The sequence below is a fragment of the Geotrypetes seraphini genome, chromosome 9, assembly GCF_902459505.1.
Source record: "Geotrypetes seraphini chromosome 9, aGeoSer1.1, whole genome shotgun sequence".
NCBI classification, from domain to species: Eukaryota; Metazoa; Chordata; class Amphibia; order Gymnophiona; family Dermophiidae; genus Geotrypetes; species Geotrypetes seraphini.
The window spans coordinates 20,354,013-20,372,146 of NC_047092.1; the positions used below are offsets into that span (position 1 = coordinate 20,354,013).

At 43.4% G+C, this 18,134-nt stretch overlaps 1 protein-coding gene across 1 annotated transcript in view; it reads left to right on the top strand.

Annotated features, from left to right (window-relative positions):
* The window catches only part of LOC117366880 (trichohyalin-like), a 69,382-nt gene that overhangs the window by 21,856 nt on the left and 29,392 nt on the right, over positions 1-18,134 (top strand). The window contains exons 7-12 of the mRNA XM_033958850.1: positions 3,501-3,686; positions 8,452-8,661; positions 8,913-9,740; positions 10,213-10,416; positions 15,715-15,837; positions 15,974-16,171. Of these exons, the coding sequence (XP_033814741.1) occupies positions 3,501-3,686; positions 8,452-8,661; positions 8,913-9,740; positions 10,213-10,416; positions 15,715-15,837; positions 15,974-16,171 (1,749 nt within the window). The remainder of the gene's footprint in view (positions 1-3,500; positions 3,687-8,451; positions 8,662-8,912; positions 9,741-10,212; positions 10,417-15,714; positions 15,838-15,973; positions 16,172-18,134) is intronic.

Below are 18,134 nucleotides of genomic sequence, written 5' to 3' on the forward strand. Positions count from 1 at the left end.
TCTGGAGGCCATACTACCGAAAAGATGTGCTGAGAGTAGAGTCGGTGCAACGGATGGCCACCAGGATGGTCTCGGGGCTCAAGGATCTATCGTACGAGGAAAGGCTGAAAATTTTGCAGCTGTACTCACTCGAAGAACGTAGGGAGAGAGGAGACATGATCGAGACGTTTAAGTATATTACCGGCCATATCGAGATGGAAGAAGAGATTCTTTTTCTCAAAGGACCCTCAGCCACAAGAGGGCATCCGCTCAAACTCAGGGGCGGGAAATTTCATGGCGACACCAGGAAATATTTCTTCACCAAGAGAGTGGTTGATCCTTGGAACGAGCTCCCGGTACAGGTGATCGATACAAACAGCGTGCAAGAATTTAAGAGCAAATGGGATGCCCATGTGGGATCCCTTAGAGGGTTAAGCCAAGGGAACCTGTCACCAGGAGTGGGATCCCTAGGATAATAGACTTGGGGGTGGGTCAGTAGAGTGGGCAGACCTGATGGGCTATGGCCCTTATCTGCCGTCATCTTCTATGTTTCTATGTTTCTATACCTTGGGCAGTTTCTATTTAAAACTTTATATAACATATATGACTATTTGAACATAATTCTCACCTCAATTGGTAACCAATGAAGATTAATATAATATCTTATAATCCTATCATTTTTGTAGAGAAGAAAATTAGACGTACTGCTATGTTTTGTGTGTTTCTGCAATTTTTGGAAAACTTGTTTGGAAAGTTCAGTATAACTAACCTCCTCTTTTACAAAGGTGCGCTACGCTTTTTAGCGTGCGCTAAACATTAGCACGCGCTAAACACACGCTAAACACTAACGCGTGCATGTTATCCTATGGACACGTTAATGGCTAGCGCACGCGTTGATTTAGCGTGCGCTAAATCTGCGCTAAAAAATGCTTAGCGCGCCTTTGTAAAAGAAGGCCTAAGATTACAGTAATCTAGTTTTGACAGCAATAAAGATTGCATTAACCATCTGAACTGTTCCGATTCCAAATATTGGGCTTCTTTTACTAAGGTGCGCTAGCGTTTTTAGCGCACGCAGGAAATTACTGCACGCTACACCGCACGCTACGCTTCTAGAACTAACGCCAGCTCAATGCTGGCGTTAAGGTCTAGCGCGCGGCGATGTAGCATGCGCTATTCCACGCTTTAAAGCCTTAGCTTAGTAAAGCACCTTAGTAAAAGGAGCCCATTTGTCTAATTTGTCTCAATGTCCTCATCAGAAAAAAAAAAGGAGCTTTTTATTAATGCATTCGCTTGTGGTTCAAGAGATAGGGTTTATTTTATTTTTATTTTACACCGCTTATCACCTAAACCAGGGGTAGGGAACTCCGGTCCTCGAGAGCCGTATTCCAGTCGGGTTTTCAGGATTTCCCCAATGAATATGCATGAGATCTATTTGCATGCACTGCTTTCAATGCATATTCATTGGGAAATCCTGAAAACCCAACTGGATTGCGGCCCTCAAGGAGGGACTTTGAGATCCCTCTAATCCAGGGGTAGGGAACTCCGGTCCTCGAGAGCCGTATTCCAGTCGGGTTTTCAGGATTTCCCCAATGAATATGCATGAGATCTATTTGCATGCACTGCTTTCAATGCATATTCATTGGGGAAATCCTGAAAACCCGACTGGAATACGGCTCTCGAGGACCGGAGTTCCCTGCCCCCGGCCTAAACCAAATCTTAATAACCAGAACTAGAGCATATTAGACTAAAAGATCATTATTTAACAGATCAGGTTTGTCTAGTAAGAGAAATGTAGTTTTGCCTGAGTTTAGTTTCAATTTGTATTTCATTATCCAAGACCCAATCCTATACAATATTAATTATTTACGTACAGGTTCAAATAACTGGTATCATAACAGCAATATCATCTGCATAACTACAAACTGAAAGTCTTATTTTTTTTTCCAATTTGAAACATTAGTGTATATAAATAAACCTTAAATAATGGGGGCGATAGAGGCGGGTCCCGGGGAACTCCACAGGGAATCTTCCAACTATCAGACAACGTTTGTTTTGTCTAATTTTCTATGATCTGGTGGCCGGACAAAATCTTTGAACCAGTTTAAAACCCCATCAGTAATCCCACACATAAATAGTTACGTGAGGGAAATCATTTGGGATCATGAAGGGCAATTTAATAACAGGACACCTACAATGAGGCACTCAAAGGGTGCGAGGAAAGAGTCCATTCTAAAAAGGAACATAAAAACATTTTTTAAATGTTTCTTTGTTTTTAATGTTTTTATGCTTTTTATGTTTTTATGGTTTTTATGTTTTTTTATGTTTCTATGTTTTTGTTTTTTATGTTTTCTATGTTTTTATGGCCTATCTAGTCTGCTCATCCATGCTATCTAGTATTCTTTCTCTCCCTTACGGATCCAATATATTTGTCCCAAGCTTTCTTGAATTCAGATACATTATTCTTCTCCACCACCTCCTCTGGGAGGCTGTTCTACATGTTCCCCCCCACACACACACACTTTCCATATAGAAGTATTTTCTGAGGTTACTTCTGAGGTTACCCTATGCCTACTCATTCCAGAGCTTCCTTTCAATTGAAAGAGACTCGCCTCATGCGCATTTATTCCATGTAGGTGTATGTGATGATCTTAAGGTGGCCACACAGGTTGAAAAGGTGACAGCAAAAGCTAGAAGGAAGCTAGGGTGCTTAGGAAGAGGTATTGTCAGTAGGAAAAAGGAGGTATTGATGCCCCTGTATAAGACTCTGGTGAGACCTCATTTAGAATATTGTGTACAATTCTGGAAACCGCACTTTCAAAAAGGTATAAAAAGGATGCAGTCAGTCCAAAAGAAGGCTACTAAAATGGTGTGTGGTCTTCATGATAAGGCGTATGGGGACAGACTTAAAGATCTCAATCTGTATACTTTGGAGGAAAGGCGGGAGAGGAGAGATATGATAGAAATGTTTAAATGCCTATGTGGCGTAAATGCGCTTGAGTCAAGTCTCTTTCATTTGAAAGGAAGCTCTGGAATGAGAGGGCATAGGATGAAGTTAAGAGGTGATAGGCTCCGGAGTAATCTGAGGAAATACTTTTTTACGGAAAGGGTGATAGATGCTTGGAACAGTCTACTGGAAAAAGTGGTGCAGACAGAGATTGTGTCTGAATTCAAGAAAGCCTAGGATAAGCACATGGGATCTCAGAAAAAGGAATAAATGCAAGTAAACTGTTCTGGGAGAACGGTATAGAAAATTGAATAATTATAAAAAATTAAATAAAAATAATGGTTACTGCGGATGGGCAAACTGGATGGGCCATTTGGCGTTTATCTGCCTTCATGTTTTTATATATCCCTCTCCTGCCTTTCCTCCAAAGTATACATATTAAGATCTTTAAATCTGTCTTTATATGCTTTATGACAAAGACCACTGACAATTTTAGTAGTTGTCCTCTGGACCGACTCCATCTTGTTTGTATCTGCCCTCCTTCATCCAAATATCAACTTTTCTTGTTTTCATAAAGGATCCCCCTAAGGAATGGGTAATGAAGGTCCTGGAAGCTGCAGACGCTCTGATTGGTGCTTTAATCTCACTTAAAGGGGACATGGGCAGAACAGCCAAGATCAGATTGGATACAGTGGCGGAGAGAAGCATCTGCCATGAAACCTCTCCACCAGTGTGGGGGCACAGAGCAGTTACCACTGACAAAGTAAGCAAAAAAACGCTCCTAGTTCTATATTTATCTCTTCTTCCTGTGACTAGTCACTGTTCCTCCACCGAAACACTTTTTCTGAAATGTGGTGTAGAGAAGGAAACTCTAGTCTTGAAGAAAACTCTAGTCTTGAAGCGAACTCTAGTGTTGAAGGAAACTCTAGTGTTGAAGGAAACTCTAGTGTTGAAGGAAACTCTAGTCTTGAAGGAAACTCTAGTCTTGAAGGAAACTCTAGTCTTGAAGGGAACTCTAGTCTTGAAGGAAACTCTAGTCTTGAAGGGAACTCTAGTCTTGAAGGAAACTCTAGTCTTGAAGGGAACTCTAGTCTTGAAGGAAACTCTAGTCTTGAAGGGAACTCTAGTCTTGAAGGAAACTCTAGTCTTGAAGGGAACTCTAGTCTTGAAGGGAACTCTAGTTTTGAAGGAAACTCTAGTCTTGAAGCCCGACCTATTGGCCACCTGGCTGGGTGTAATCTATTTCCCAGGATATCTCCTGTAGTGGAATAAGAAGGGTTTGGGGAGCACACAGCAGAGGTAACAAGGAAGGATTCAACCCCAGCAAAGGAAATGACCTGTATTCGGCCTACAAAACCTCACCATGCTGTACAAACCATCCAGATGGAAAGATCTTGGTCTTTTTCTAACTAGAATTTCTTTGTGATACAAACCAAGCACTCATTGCAATGGTGTTTAATAAGTAGGTCGTAGCAAGGGGAGGTCATAAACAGTGGCATAGCGAGGGTGAGTGGTACCTGGGGCGGTGGTGCCCCTCCCTTGCCTCCTTCTCTGCCCCCCCATCACTCCTTTCCTCCGTACCTCTTTAGTTTTCCTGGCGTGAGCAGCATCGTGAACTTGCTGCCCACGCCGTGTCTGCTCTCCCTCTGACGTCACTTCCTAGGCGCAGGACCTGGAAGTGACGTCAGAGAGAGCCAACACCAATGCGGATAAATTCGTGATGCTGCTCGTCCGGGAAAATTAAAGAGGTTCGGGGGAAGGGGCGCACGTGTGTGGTGGGAGGGTGGGAAGGAGCAGGGGTGGGGTGGAGAGGAGGACGGGAGCTGGCACCCCCACCAAGACGGTGCCCAAGGCAGACAGCCACCCACCCTTGCTACACCACTGGTCATAGAACTGATGTACGATTAGAATATACTATGAACTAGATTGATGCCGAAAAAAATGCTATGTGCTACTCTATAAATTTATTTTATTTATTTATTCAATTTTCTATACCGTTCTCCAAAGGGAGCTCAGAACAGTACTCAGTATTCAGGTACTCAAGCATTTTCCCTGTCTGTCCTGGTGGGTCACAATCTAGCTAATGTACCTGGGGCAATGGGGGGATTAAGTGATTTGCCCAGGGTCACAAGGAGCAGTATGGGGCTTGAACCCACAACCTCAGGGTGCTAAGGCTGTAGCTTTAACCACTGCACCACTCTAGAAAAATAAAAATGTAGTAAAAGTGAGCCAAGTATAGGACAATGAAGCCATTGTGACATCACTGATGAGGTTGGCTCTTATTGGAGGAATGAGGCATTGTGACATCACAGTATCAGCTCTGGTTACCAGAAACTTTTCATACTTTTTATTCAGTTTTCTATACTGTTCTCCCAGGGGAGCTCAGAATGGTTTACATGAATTTATTCAGGTACTCAAGCATTTTTCCCTGTCTGTCCTGGTGGGTCACAATCTATATAATGTACCACTGCGCCACACAAAGTTGCCCACCATTTGTAGAATTGCGCTTAGCACCAGGAACCGCACCTAACTTTGGGCGTGGCTATTTATAACCACAGAAATGTGGTGCAAATTCTCTTGGAAAAATTAAGGCCCTCTTTTACTAAGGTGCGTTAACCGATTAGCGTGCGCTAATCCAATTAAAAGAGGGGGTAAGTGTGGATCCCCCCCCTTACTCTATAACTACACACGTCATTTGGAGGAACATCTCCAATCCGCCCATGACTCTCACATTTCTGCACCCTCTTTTTGGACTCGTGCGTAAAATATAGGTGCAGATCTCATGCCTAAATTTGCATATGTTAATTTTAATGAACTGCAATAGCACCAATAATTGATGGTTCCGATCCCAATTCTTGGTGCTAACTGACTCGTGAATTAAATTGCACACACAATTTTAGTAGTTGTTATAGAATTTGGACGTATATATATATATATATCCCTGACCCCCAGGAGCTCTTAGTAGAAAGGATCCAGCTTTAAAGTAGAGGTCTGCACAGGAACGGGGATCGCGGGAATCCCGCGGGTCCCACGAGTGTCCCGCGGGAATCCCCTTCTAACCCACGAGACTCCCACGGGGACCCCCCTCTGGCCCATGGGATTCCTACGGGGACCCCCCCTCTGGCTCACGGGACTCCCGTGGGGACCCCCCTCTAGCCAACGGGACTCCCATGGGGATGGAAGGCTTTGGAAGCAGGGTTCGTCCATATAATATAATGGATACATCAGCCTTAGTAAAAGAGGGGGGTTTATAAGTTAATTACCTGAACAGAAAACAAAAAAAGGGTTCCACCAAAGAGATTCCACAAGGAAAACAGCAGCGCAAACACAAAAGAAACTGTGGAATTGATGATCCTGTCAGCAGTAATTGCTGCTTTTTATGGGGACGGGTGGGGATGGAGGTAATTCCTTGCGAGGATGGGTGGGGACGGAGAGGATCCTGACGGGGACGGGTAGGGATGGGGAGGATCCTGGCGGGGACGGGCGGGGATGGGTGGGATTTCTGTCCCCACGCAACTGTCTACTTTAAAGGTCTTCTTTGGCAGCCAGTGTTTGCTGCAATTAACAGATAACTTGTGCTTTTCTGTTTCTCAAGTGAAATTTCTAGTTATGCAGAGTTCAGTTTTCAAAGATATTTTTCCAAATAAACAGAACCGATTCAAAATTGTCCTGTTCAAGTGGAGTCCAACCTTCTAATTGACTAAATGCAATCTTTATGCGTATTCTGAGGGAAGTATAAAAAGACAGAACCATTCAAGGAACAACTTAAACTGTAGCAAATATTTCTCTTCACTTTCTTAAAACAAGGAAGATAGTGAATACAAAGCAACCGCTCCAGTTTCAAAAAAGAGCAAAGTTATAAGCTAAGTCCAGTGGTACTTTGGATTACGAGCATAATCCGTTCCAGGAGCATGCTCGTAATCCAAAATGCTCGTATATCAAAGCAAGTTTCCCCATAGGAAGTAAGGGAAACTTGCTTTGAAATGTTCCCACCCCCCACCTTTCCCCCCCCGAGGCAAGCAGCGCTGCCCCCCCCCCCCCATGAGAACCGGCATTGCTCCCCCCGAAGGCCCCCCCGTGAACCGGCACCCTCACCCCCACGATCTGGCACCCCCCCTCGCCGCCATCGGGCACCCCCCCCCCGCCACGACCTGAGATCCCCCAACCCACCTGAACCCTCTTCTTACTTCCAGTGTAGCCTCCGCATCGACATTGGCACGTCCTGTGCATTGGTGCCGGTGCCCGAAAATCTGCTTCGTGTGCCGGGCATTGAGCATGCACGCATGCTCAAGGCCCGGCACAGGAAGCAGATTTTCGGGCACCGGCACCAACGCACAGGACCTGCTGGTGCCGGTGCCAATGCAGAGGCTACACTGGAAGTAAGAAGAGGGTTCGGGTGGGTTGGGGGATCTCAGGTTGCGGCAGGGGGGTGCCTGATGGTGGCGGGGGGTGCCAGATCGCGGAGGGGAAGGTGCCGGTTCGCGGGGGGGGGGGGGCGCTCGTACAGCGAGGCAAGCTCGGTTTACGAGGCACCAAGTTTGCGAATGTTTTGCTCGTCTTGCAAAACACTCGCAAACCGGTGCACTCGTAAACCGAGGTACCACTGTACTTTGAACCTGGACAAAACATGAAATGTTAAATCAATTGATGTAGTACTTAATTAGCTCAGAATTCTTTGACACATAAGCACAAGCATTTTAAGTATTTTTGAAATTTTATGAGTTGAAATGAAATGATATGGAAATGATCTACAACACTGAAGTAGCATAATTGAAATGAGCTGATAAGCATTGACTAGACGAAGTGAGCCATAATGAATTGAGATAAATAGCACTAAATGAAAATCGTTTACAGCACTGAGGCACCTTTTTGAAATACTCTGGAAAATACTTGAAGCATAAACACACTTTAAAAAAGTTAAAATATCATCTGTTGCCGGTCCTGAGGGTTCAGCTTAATTGTAGTTTTTTTTTAACTTTTAGTAGTAGTTAGTTATGAGATTTTTAATAAAATTTAAGGAAATTTAATGAAATATCAAAACATTAAAAGATTAATATACTAAAACTTGATGAATTGTTTAAGTTAGGTTAGATTAAATAAGAAGATATTAATAAGAAAGTAATCAATTTATTAATAAAGTAATGAAGTAATAGAATTGATAAATAATGGTAGGAAGGACGGGTTCAAGCCTATGATGTCATCAGGAGAAAATAAATTTTTCTTCTCTTGGAAGAATTTCCAGTATGAGATAAATTGCTCCGCTTTCTGAGGCTTGTTCCTGTCAGTATCACTTGTTTTAAGAAAGTGAAGAGAAATATTTGCTACAATTTAAGTTGTTCTTTGAATGGTTCTGTCTTTTTATACTTAACTATTTAATGAACCATTGATTGTTGTATTAATCTGAGGGAAGGACATGCCTGGAATTTTTCTCATATTCATGTTCCACCAGCACAGAAAAAGCTAAGTGGTTGATTGGAGATGTTCTCCATAATTTTTGAGTTCACTTGAGTTTGTGATCTATTTCCCAGGAACTTCCTGCAGAGGAGCACAAGGAGATTCTAGATGCATTCCCTGACCACATTAGTGCAGGAGACACACTAAGAGACATCCCAAACGGTAGATATCCAGACTCCACTGAAGAAGACAGCAGCCTCACAGCTAGGAAGCAGGAGATTCCCTGCAGACCCCTGAAAGAAAATTTATATGCTGGGAAATCCATTCCCAGGGAGCAGATGAGGGTAAGAGCTTGTGTTATGGTGGCATCTCCACATGAGAAAGCTCAGTTATAGGCAGAAGTGCTGTCACTTTTTGGGGATATAAATAAACCAAAGATGCTGCATGTAGAGCTTATGGTGGTTTTATACTTGTGATAAACCTGGAGAACCTGCCGCCTGTAAAAAGAAAGACATTTGTTCTTCAATATTCCACTTTACCAGAACACTGCAGGTCTTGTACTGTTCCTATTATCCTAATAATTATGCTTTTATAGGTTGTTCCTAATCTGCTATCAGATGCTAAGAGAGTAAAGATGGAACAGCTGGCAGCTCTGATTCTGGATTCAGGGTCTTCTGAAGAGCCAGAGTTGACTTCAGAAAGAATCTTTGACAACAAAATTATGAAAGTTAAAGCCAAGGAACGTGCTCCACCAGCAGGAGGAGAGGAGATTGAACAGAATGTGACAAAGAACTATGAAGAAGAAGAAGAACAGAAAGTAATTAAGAAATGTGATCTACCTGCACAGGGAGAGCAAGAAGTGACTGAAAGATGTGATTCATCAGCACAGGGGGAGCAGGAAGTGACTGAGAAATGTGTTTTACCAGAAAAGGGAGAGCAGGAAGTGACTGAGGAATGTGATCCACCAGCACAGGGAAAGCAGGAAGCTACTGAGGGATGTGATTTATCAGCACAGGCTAAACAGGAAGTGACTGAGGAATGTGATCCACAAGCACATAGAGAGCAGAAAGTTACTGAGGGATGTGATTTATCAGCACAGGCTAAACAGGAAGTGACTAAAGAATGTGATCCACCAGCACAGGGAAAGCAAGCAACAACTGAGGAATGTGATCCACCAGCACAGGGAGAGCAGGAAGTGGCTGAGGGATATGATCTACCTACACAGGGAGAGCAGGCTGTGATTGAGGGATATGATCCATCAGCACACAGAGAGCAGGAAGTGACCGCGAAATATGATTTACCAGCACAGGGAGAGCAGGAAATGACTAAGGAATGTGATCCACCAACACAGGAAGTGACTGAGGAATATGGCCTTCCAGCACAGGGAGATGAAAAAGTGATTACAGAGGGCTTTGTCAAACAGGTGAGTACTGTGAAACTTTTTTTAAAAAAATAAAAATCTAGAATTGAAACACTGATGAAATTTGGTAGCTCCAGTCATGAACACACACAAATTCAGTTTTCTGGTCATTCAGAAGTGCTTCTATAAATAAGGCTTTAATATTTCTCCACCAAATACACTGTGAAATGAATAGAATAACGCAATATGTGTGTGTGTGCGCATACCTTACTCAGTGTGTATTTTACAGGTGGGCGGATACTGGGTGGTGCGTGGGCAGAATGCACATTATGGGCTTGATTCTATGAGCATGGAGCAGCAGATGAAATCCAGGCCACCCTTCTGGTCAGACTGGATGGGCTATACTGGTCTTTATGTGCTGTCATTTACTGCGTTACTGTGTAATATCGAACGCCAAGACCTATTTCTGGTTCCAGCTAAGTACTCAGAATCCTCACTGCCCATCCGCCTCTGTGTCCCTCGCTTCCTTTCCTAGGGATCATCGGAAGAGTTGATGCTGGCGGTGTGGGAAGCAGCAGAGAATCTGATTGGCAGCTTGGCATCACTGAAAAAGACAATGGGGAGAGAGTCAAGAAAGCGACATGTCAGCGTGTCAGATGGTGCCGTCTGGGATGGACGCCAGAGCAATGCAGAAGAGAACGAAAAGACAGCAGCGCAAGAGACTCTTGGCACCAAAGAGGTGAGTAACCAAGTTTCTTCATTCCCTTGTGGCTGTTCCTATTATCCCACTCGCATTCACAATGTTCTGTTCAGCTTTTCTAGATCCCTAATTAACGTGGCCACATTTTTTGCTAGCAGCTTCTGAGGTTCTTTTTTGAGGTTAATGCCACGGATTTGGCCCAAAATCTTTTTTGCTGTACTTACACTGACCAACAAGACCAAGAAGTTGCTCCATGCAAATACTCTTACACAACTACCATTACAGCAAATACCTAGCTAATAAAGGGTATGGAGGACCTCTCATAAACTGACAGACTGAAAAGGCTAGGGCTTTTCTCCCTGGAAAAGAGGAGACTTAGAGGAGACATGATAGAAACCTTCAAGATCATGAAGGGCAGAGAAAAAATAGACCGGGACAGATTTTTCAAATTAAGGGGATCAACAAGTACAAGGGGGCACTCGGAGAAATTGAAAGGGGAGAAGTTTAGAACAAACGCTAGGAAGTTCTTTTTCACACAGAAGGTGGTGGATACATGGAACGCGCTACCAGAGGATGTGATAAACAGGAGCACGCTACAGGGGTTCAAAGAAGCTTTGGATAGGTACTTGGAAGACAAAGGGATTGAGGGGTACAGATAAGAGTAGAGGTAGATTATAGGGATGGGATTAGAGGTAAGTTATAAAATTAATCAGGGATCACTGTTCAGGCACTAGGCCTGATGGGCCGCCGCGGGAGCCGACCGCTGATCAGCGGAGGCAACTCTTATGTTCTTATGTTCTAGCTATGACTTTTTTTTTTAATGTTCCTTTTCAGCTGTTTGAATCTAGTTTTACTAGCTAAAAGACATTCTGAAGAATTATTAAATTATGTACTCTGTATGATGGGTTAGCGTCCTATTGAATGTTTCCAGGTTTGTACAGTTTATCTTCAAACTGCTTAGGAGAAGCTCTGAGCATAGGAGAATAACTTTTCAAAATAATTGGGGTTCTAAACCCAGTGGAAATTTATCCTTCCCTGGTCACAATCAAGGAGCTTTCTCAAGCCCCCCCCCCCCCCCACAGGGTTGGCTCCAAAGGCTCTGAGTGTACAGCAGAAGCGGAGGCCAAAAGAGATCCCAACACGTCCGAGTTCTAATCCTAGCTCTGCTACAGGCTTTCTTTGTCCAAAGGACAAAAAGTTTGGTTTCTCTTTCTGCCACAGTCACATTGTTTCATTTTCCCCTCTCCTGTTCTGGTGTAGTTTATAGTTCAATAGCAAAAAAAAACTCGGATATTGTGAAAACTACTAAAAATGAATAAAACACTTTCACAAAAATGGAATAAAATATGAAGGTATATCAATAATGTGAAAGCACAAGCAAACAGACCACTTGTTAACGGAGGAAAAAGCCTCAGACAGGGGCCCACTCACCTCCACAATAGTGGAATAGCGGTGGTGGAGCGATCACTTCACTGACTGAAAACCTCTTGTTGATAATAGTCCAAGCAAATGTGCTCTATTACTTGTTACTTTGAAAATTGTGTAAAATAGATGAAAAACCAACTTATCTTTCCTTTCTCTGAGATCGGTACACCGATGGTAGCCAGCGTTACACAATTTTAGCTGCCTGTGTAACGTATCCAATCGTACTCTGATTTGGACGCCAACAGCGTTCAGAAATCAAAACTGGTAACCATAAACAACATAACGGTGTATATGAAATTATGGAACATGTTGGTGGAATTTGAGAAACTTATTTGTTTCCTTTGCTGTGTATGTTCCGTTGTTTGGATCGTTGGTGGGGTTTGGCAGGGCTCCTTGTTTGACTGCATTTAAGGAAGGTTAGATCGATATGAGGCTGTGCAGTGCTTCTGTGTTGCAAATGCTCAAGACAAGATGGATTGGGGGAGGGGACGAGCGGTAGGGTTGGGGGGGGGGCGCTCCTGGTTTACTCTTACTTTTTTATTTGAAGCTTTTTTTATTGAAAAACTTGCACAACAAATACAAAAGTTTACAAGTTTACAAGTTTACAAGTTTACAAGTTTAACTTTATTTGATGAATCGCTTATCATGATATCTAAGCGATGTACAGTTAAAAAACCATCAGAGTGTGGTAATACAATTTAAGTTACAAGGTCACTTAAAAGACGGACATACATTTAATTTACTAAAATCATTTTTAGGACAAACGAAGATTGACAAACAAGAGTGGGTGGGAATGGAGGGGAGAAATTACAATCTTATTATTTGTTAGAGTTTGACATCAAAGGGTAAAAACAAATTAGGTAATAATGGGATTAAAAAAAAAAAAAAAAAGAAGAAAGAAGAATACAGAAACCTAGAAGGACAAAGTTTTATAAGTCAAATGCGTCCTGGAATAAATATGTTTTTAAGTTTTTCTTAAATAGCACAAGGTCGGTTTCATTTTTAATAAAATTTGGGAGGGCATTCCATAGTGTGGGAGCTTTTACTGAAAATATATCGTTGCGTCTAGTACCTATGATTCTTAGCGATGGGACTGAGAGCAAATTAGATGAAGAAGATCTTAAAGAACGAGCAGAATTGTGTGGGACGATCATTTTTGAAATAAATTGAGGTTCATTGGTGCTTAGCGTTTTATAAACCAAAAATAATATTTTAAAGGTAATTCGGTGGGTTATGGGCAGCCAGTGTAATTTAATTAGTAAAGGTGAAACGTGGTCAAATTTCTTTGCATTAAATATTAATTTAACTGCTGTATTTTGGATAATTTGTCATAAGTCAAACCAAGGCTCAACAGACCCATACAGAAGACATGGCCCAAGCATCGAGAACAAATCCAAACAAACGAGGCTGTAGAAAGTCAACGTTCTCAGACCTTGAGTTGTAATTTATTCAAAGTGTTCTTGACAATAACAATAAAAGCAATGAGCACGATAAAAACTCTATCCACATTTATCGTGAGAGGACCCAACACGGGCCTTGTTTCGGCTAAACACGCCTTCTTCAGAGATCCAAGATGCATTTATACAGTCTTCGATAGATGTGGACCAAAAAACAAACAAACGGGCAAGCCGATTTGTGAAAGCCCAAAAACTGAGTGTGAGATAGCAGTGCTAGAAGCAATACTCAAGAACATAAGAATTGCCGCCGCTGAGTCAGACCTGGGTTCATCCTGCCCAACAATCCGCTCACGGGGCGGCCCCCAAGTCAAAGACCAGTGCTCTAAATGAGTCCAGCCTCACCTGCGTACGTCCCAGTTTAGCAGGAACTTGTCCAGCTCAGTCTTGCCAACCAAGCATCAAAAACTATCCAAAGTTAACACATTTGGAAATTTGCTCTTACTTGAGGCAAGTTGATTGGTAGTGAGCCTGTATGGCAGTCCTGGTTTTGCGCACGCACAGGGCTCATGTTGCATGGTGCCCTGGGCAAACACCCTATTCATCCTATCCTACAACCACCACTCCATTGTTAAGCCTGAACATCTGTCTCTCATATATCCCATCGGATGGTCTCGTCAACGACTTTCCATGACGTTTTATCAATTCCTGTTCTCTACACCACAGGAGTGGAGGAATAGCCTAGTGGTTAGTGCTACAGCCTGAGAGCCAGGGGAACTGGGATCGATTCCTTGTGACTCTTGGCAAGTCACTCAAACCATCTTTTCTCCAAGTACAAAACAAGTATCTGTGTATACAATGTAAACTTTGTAACCACAGAAAGGCAGCGTACTGCCCCATCCCCCTACCTGCATTCTACCTCTCCCTGTGCTACTCAGAAACCAGCGCAATGACTTTTTGTTGTGCAGGGGATAAAATTGTGTAACTGACTTGTGGGGCATTGATTTTTCCTGTTTCCTGATTTTCTGAGGATCTGATTATTAACGTTTATCTGTCTTTTATTTTGTTTAAAACTTATGCATGTAATATTTGATAAACTGTTTAGGCTTTAGACGGTATAGAAAATTTTAAAATAAATTTTTTTTAAAAGACCAGGAAGCAGGAGATTATCTAATCGCTGGTTGCATTTCCTTAAAATGGTTATGGTTCTGCTTCAAAACCATAACTGGCTCGTCCCCGATATACCTGTCACACCACTTGGCGTTCCCAGGGACCAATCGCACACGCAATGCCTATCTGTTTGCCTACCCATCTCCAAAGGGTTGCATCTACAAAAGATTCCTTAACAAAACGCTCTCATTCCAAGCTGGCAGATGGACTGATTGCCTGACCACCCTCATCTCATCTGCCCCATCTTACTCATCCTTCAGGAAATCTCTCAAATCTTACCTCCAACCCCTCCCTGCCCAATAACCAAATTCTACCCACCTCTCTCATCTGGCAGTATTCAGTCTCATGCAACCATTGTATTGCATCTGCACTGCATAAATAGCTTGCTGTATATGTACATTCCCTTAAGAACATAAGAACATAAGCATCGCCTCTGCTGAGTCAGACCATGTGTCCATCACGCCCAGCAGTCCGCTCCCGCGGCGGCCCCCCTTGCATGGTATCTTCGCTGTATAAATATCTTCGCTGTATATGCAAAGTCTCTTGCATTGTTAACTGCTCTCTACTGCATTGTGGAGTGTGTGGCACAGGGGTTGGATCTACAGCCTCCGCACCCTGGGGTTGTGGGTTCAAACCCCGCGCTGCTCCTTGTGACCCTGGGCAAGTCACTTAATCCTTCATAGCCCCAGGTACATTAGATAGATTGTGAGCCCACCGGGACAGATAGGGAAAATCCTTGAGTACCTGATTGTTAAAACCGCTTAGATAACCTTGATAGGCGGTATATAAAATCCTAATAAACTTGAAACTTGTACATTCTCTTGTATTGTATCTTCGCTGTATATGTACAGGTTCATAGACAAAACCGCGGAAGACAAAGGCGCGCGCCGACAACTGAGCGCAAGACGGAGGCGCGCGCCGAAGAAAATGACAGTTTTTAGGGGCTCCGACGGGGGGGGTTTGTTGGGGAGCCCCCCCCCACTTTACTTAATACAGATTGCGGCGGCGTTGTAGGGGGTTTGGGGGGTTGTAACCCCCCTCGTTATACTGTAAACTTAACTTTTTCCCTGTTTTTAGGGAAAAAGTGAAGTTTTCAGTAAAATGTGGGGGGTTACAACCCCCCAAACCCCCCACAACGCAGCGCGATCTCGTCGGAGCCCCTAAAAACTGTTATTTTCTTCGGCACGCACCTCCACGCTGCGCTCAGTTGTCGGCGCGCGCCTTTGTCTTCCGCGGTTTTGACCTGACACCATATGTACAGTCTCATGCATTGTATACTGCTCTGAACTGTTTTGTGGTATTGCGGTATACAAAAATTAAGTTATTATTATTATTATTATTAAAATAGGAAATGGATGCATCAAAGCAGTTCCTCATGGAAGGGCTAGATGAGCCTGTGAGGGATAGAATCCAACCATTACCTCATGAGGAAGAAAAGTCAGGTGGAAAGTTCAAAGTCACCATTAAACAGGTAAACAAAGACCTTAGCATGATTTATAAATTGCTGACATAGAGACAGGACCCCGACTAGGGTGCAGACAGATTCTGAAAGGGTTACGTGAGCATTCTATTTAATCATCCTTGGTCTGTGTCTGATACCGAAACAGCTGGATGCCCAGGAACCATGTGAAGCCTACAGAGACCAGGATATGGCTGAAGGTTCGGCTCCCAGCGATGGGAAGGAAGGAGTTCCATCAGTTACTGGGACATACGGTGATACTAGCAGTGAGGGCAGTGACCCAGCTCCCATCAGGGAGCCGTCAAAGGTTAGCTCGCATCAGGAAGCATCACTGTGCATCGAACAGGTATGTTTGAAAACACCAAGACCATCGAACGTAGCCACAGGCTCTCTTCTACCTTTTCGGAAGCTTTTGGAAACGACTTTATTCACTAAACATTTTGGAAATTAATTCTTTTCGAAATTTTTCTTTTTATGGTTTATATTTTTTTTTACTTAACTATTGTAAACCGGGTCGAGCTTTCTTAGAATGAAGACTCGGTATATAAAGCCAAGGATTAGATTAGATTAGATTCAGGACTGAGGTAGATTTGAATTTTTCCCTCTGGGCTGTTGTGAATTTTGGGTTCATAGTCATTCGCGCATGGGACTTCGGCGCGCTGACATTTCAGCGCAGACAAATCGGCGCAAGACCCCAGTGCACCGCCTAAAAAGTTACTTTTAAAGAGCTCCGACGCGGGGTGTGAACGGGGAACCTCCCCCCCAGTTTACTTCATACTCTTCGTACTGCCATTAGAGGGGGGGTTGGGATCCTCCATTATAGAGTAAACTTAACTTTTTCTGGGACCACTGCACAGGTGATAGGCCTGAGGGGCCGCCGCGGGAGCGGACTGCTGGGCAGGATGGACCTCTGGTCTGACCCAGCGGAGGCAAATTCTTATGTTCTTATGTTCTTAAGAGAGAGATTTTTTTGTTGTATGTATCACCAGGCCAAATGTGGCTAGGTCACAGAGGTCCAGAAGTGATCAGATAATTCCATGAAACTCGAGTAGCCAAGAGAAACTACAGGCCCCTTTTACAAAACCGCAGTAGCGATGCTGTGGTGGGGAAATGTACCAAAGCCCTTAAATCTACAAATCCTGTCCTTGGTTAGTAGACCATGGCTCAATAAAGATAGTAAAAAAAAAAAAAAAAGCTGTAGTTCAATTTGTTAATATACGAGGGTCATTTCATAAAAAATGCACACTTTTTTAAAATTTACATGTTGTATTTTCTTCAAGTATTTCTTTACAATCCTTCAATATAGTCTCCCTGCTTTGTAATGGCCAGGTCTCAACATCTGGGAAGCTTCATTATTCCATCCAAAACATCGTTTTTGTTCAGTTGCCGAATGGCTCAGGTACCAGCGGAAAAAAGCTCTTCCAGAGATGTTAAACGAAACCTGGATCGAAGTCTCCAAGTAGGTCTTTTAGTATTTGGGTCTTATTGTGGACTGATCTGGCGTTACAGTAGAGTGTTGGGACTGGGGTGAGAGAGTCGGAGGTAAGGTTAGGTAGGTTGGCTGGAGGAACAGGCTTTAAAGAGGTGTGATGGACTCCTCTGTGTTTTTTGAAAGGGTGATTCTCCATCCTCCATCCCTACCAATATGGCTTCAGACCCAGCTTCAGCACCAAATCCCTCCTGGTTTCCTTAATTTCTAAGGTGCAACAACTACATTCTTGTAACAAATTCGCTGTCCTATTACAATTCGATCTCTCTGCAGCTTTCGATGTTGTCCACCACAACATACTACTTTATCAACTTTCCGAGATAGGAATTGAATCCACCATCCTAAAGTGGTTCTCAAACTTCATACGCTCTCGCTCCTACACTGTCAACACAAATGGCACCATGTCCGTTCCTTGGACACCATCTTGCGGTTTCCCTCAGGGATCACCCCTATCCCCTATTCTCTTTAAGATCTATATGTCCTCCCTGAAACTCCTCCAATTATCCCCCCTTGAAACAATCTACACATACGTTGATGATATCCTTGTCCTCCTTGAGACAGACCAGAACCTCACCAACCTCCACAAGAACATTACAGCTTGCATAATGAGACTCCATTCCTGGTCCTTCTCGGTACAGATGAAATTGAATGAATCAAAAACAAAATTACTCTGGCTCGGCCCAAAATTAGAACACCTGCCCACCCTCTTCGCACTACCCTCAGGCGCTGCACTGCAGCTTGAGTTCTCAAGCAAGGTCCTTGGCATCATTATCGATTCTTCTCTCTCCCTCAATGACCACCTCAACTCCTTGGCTAAATC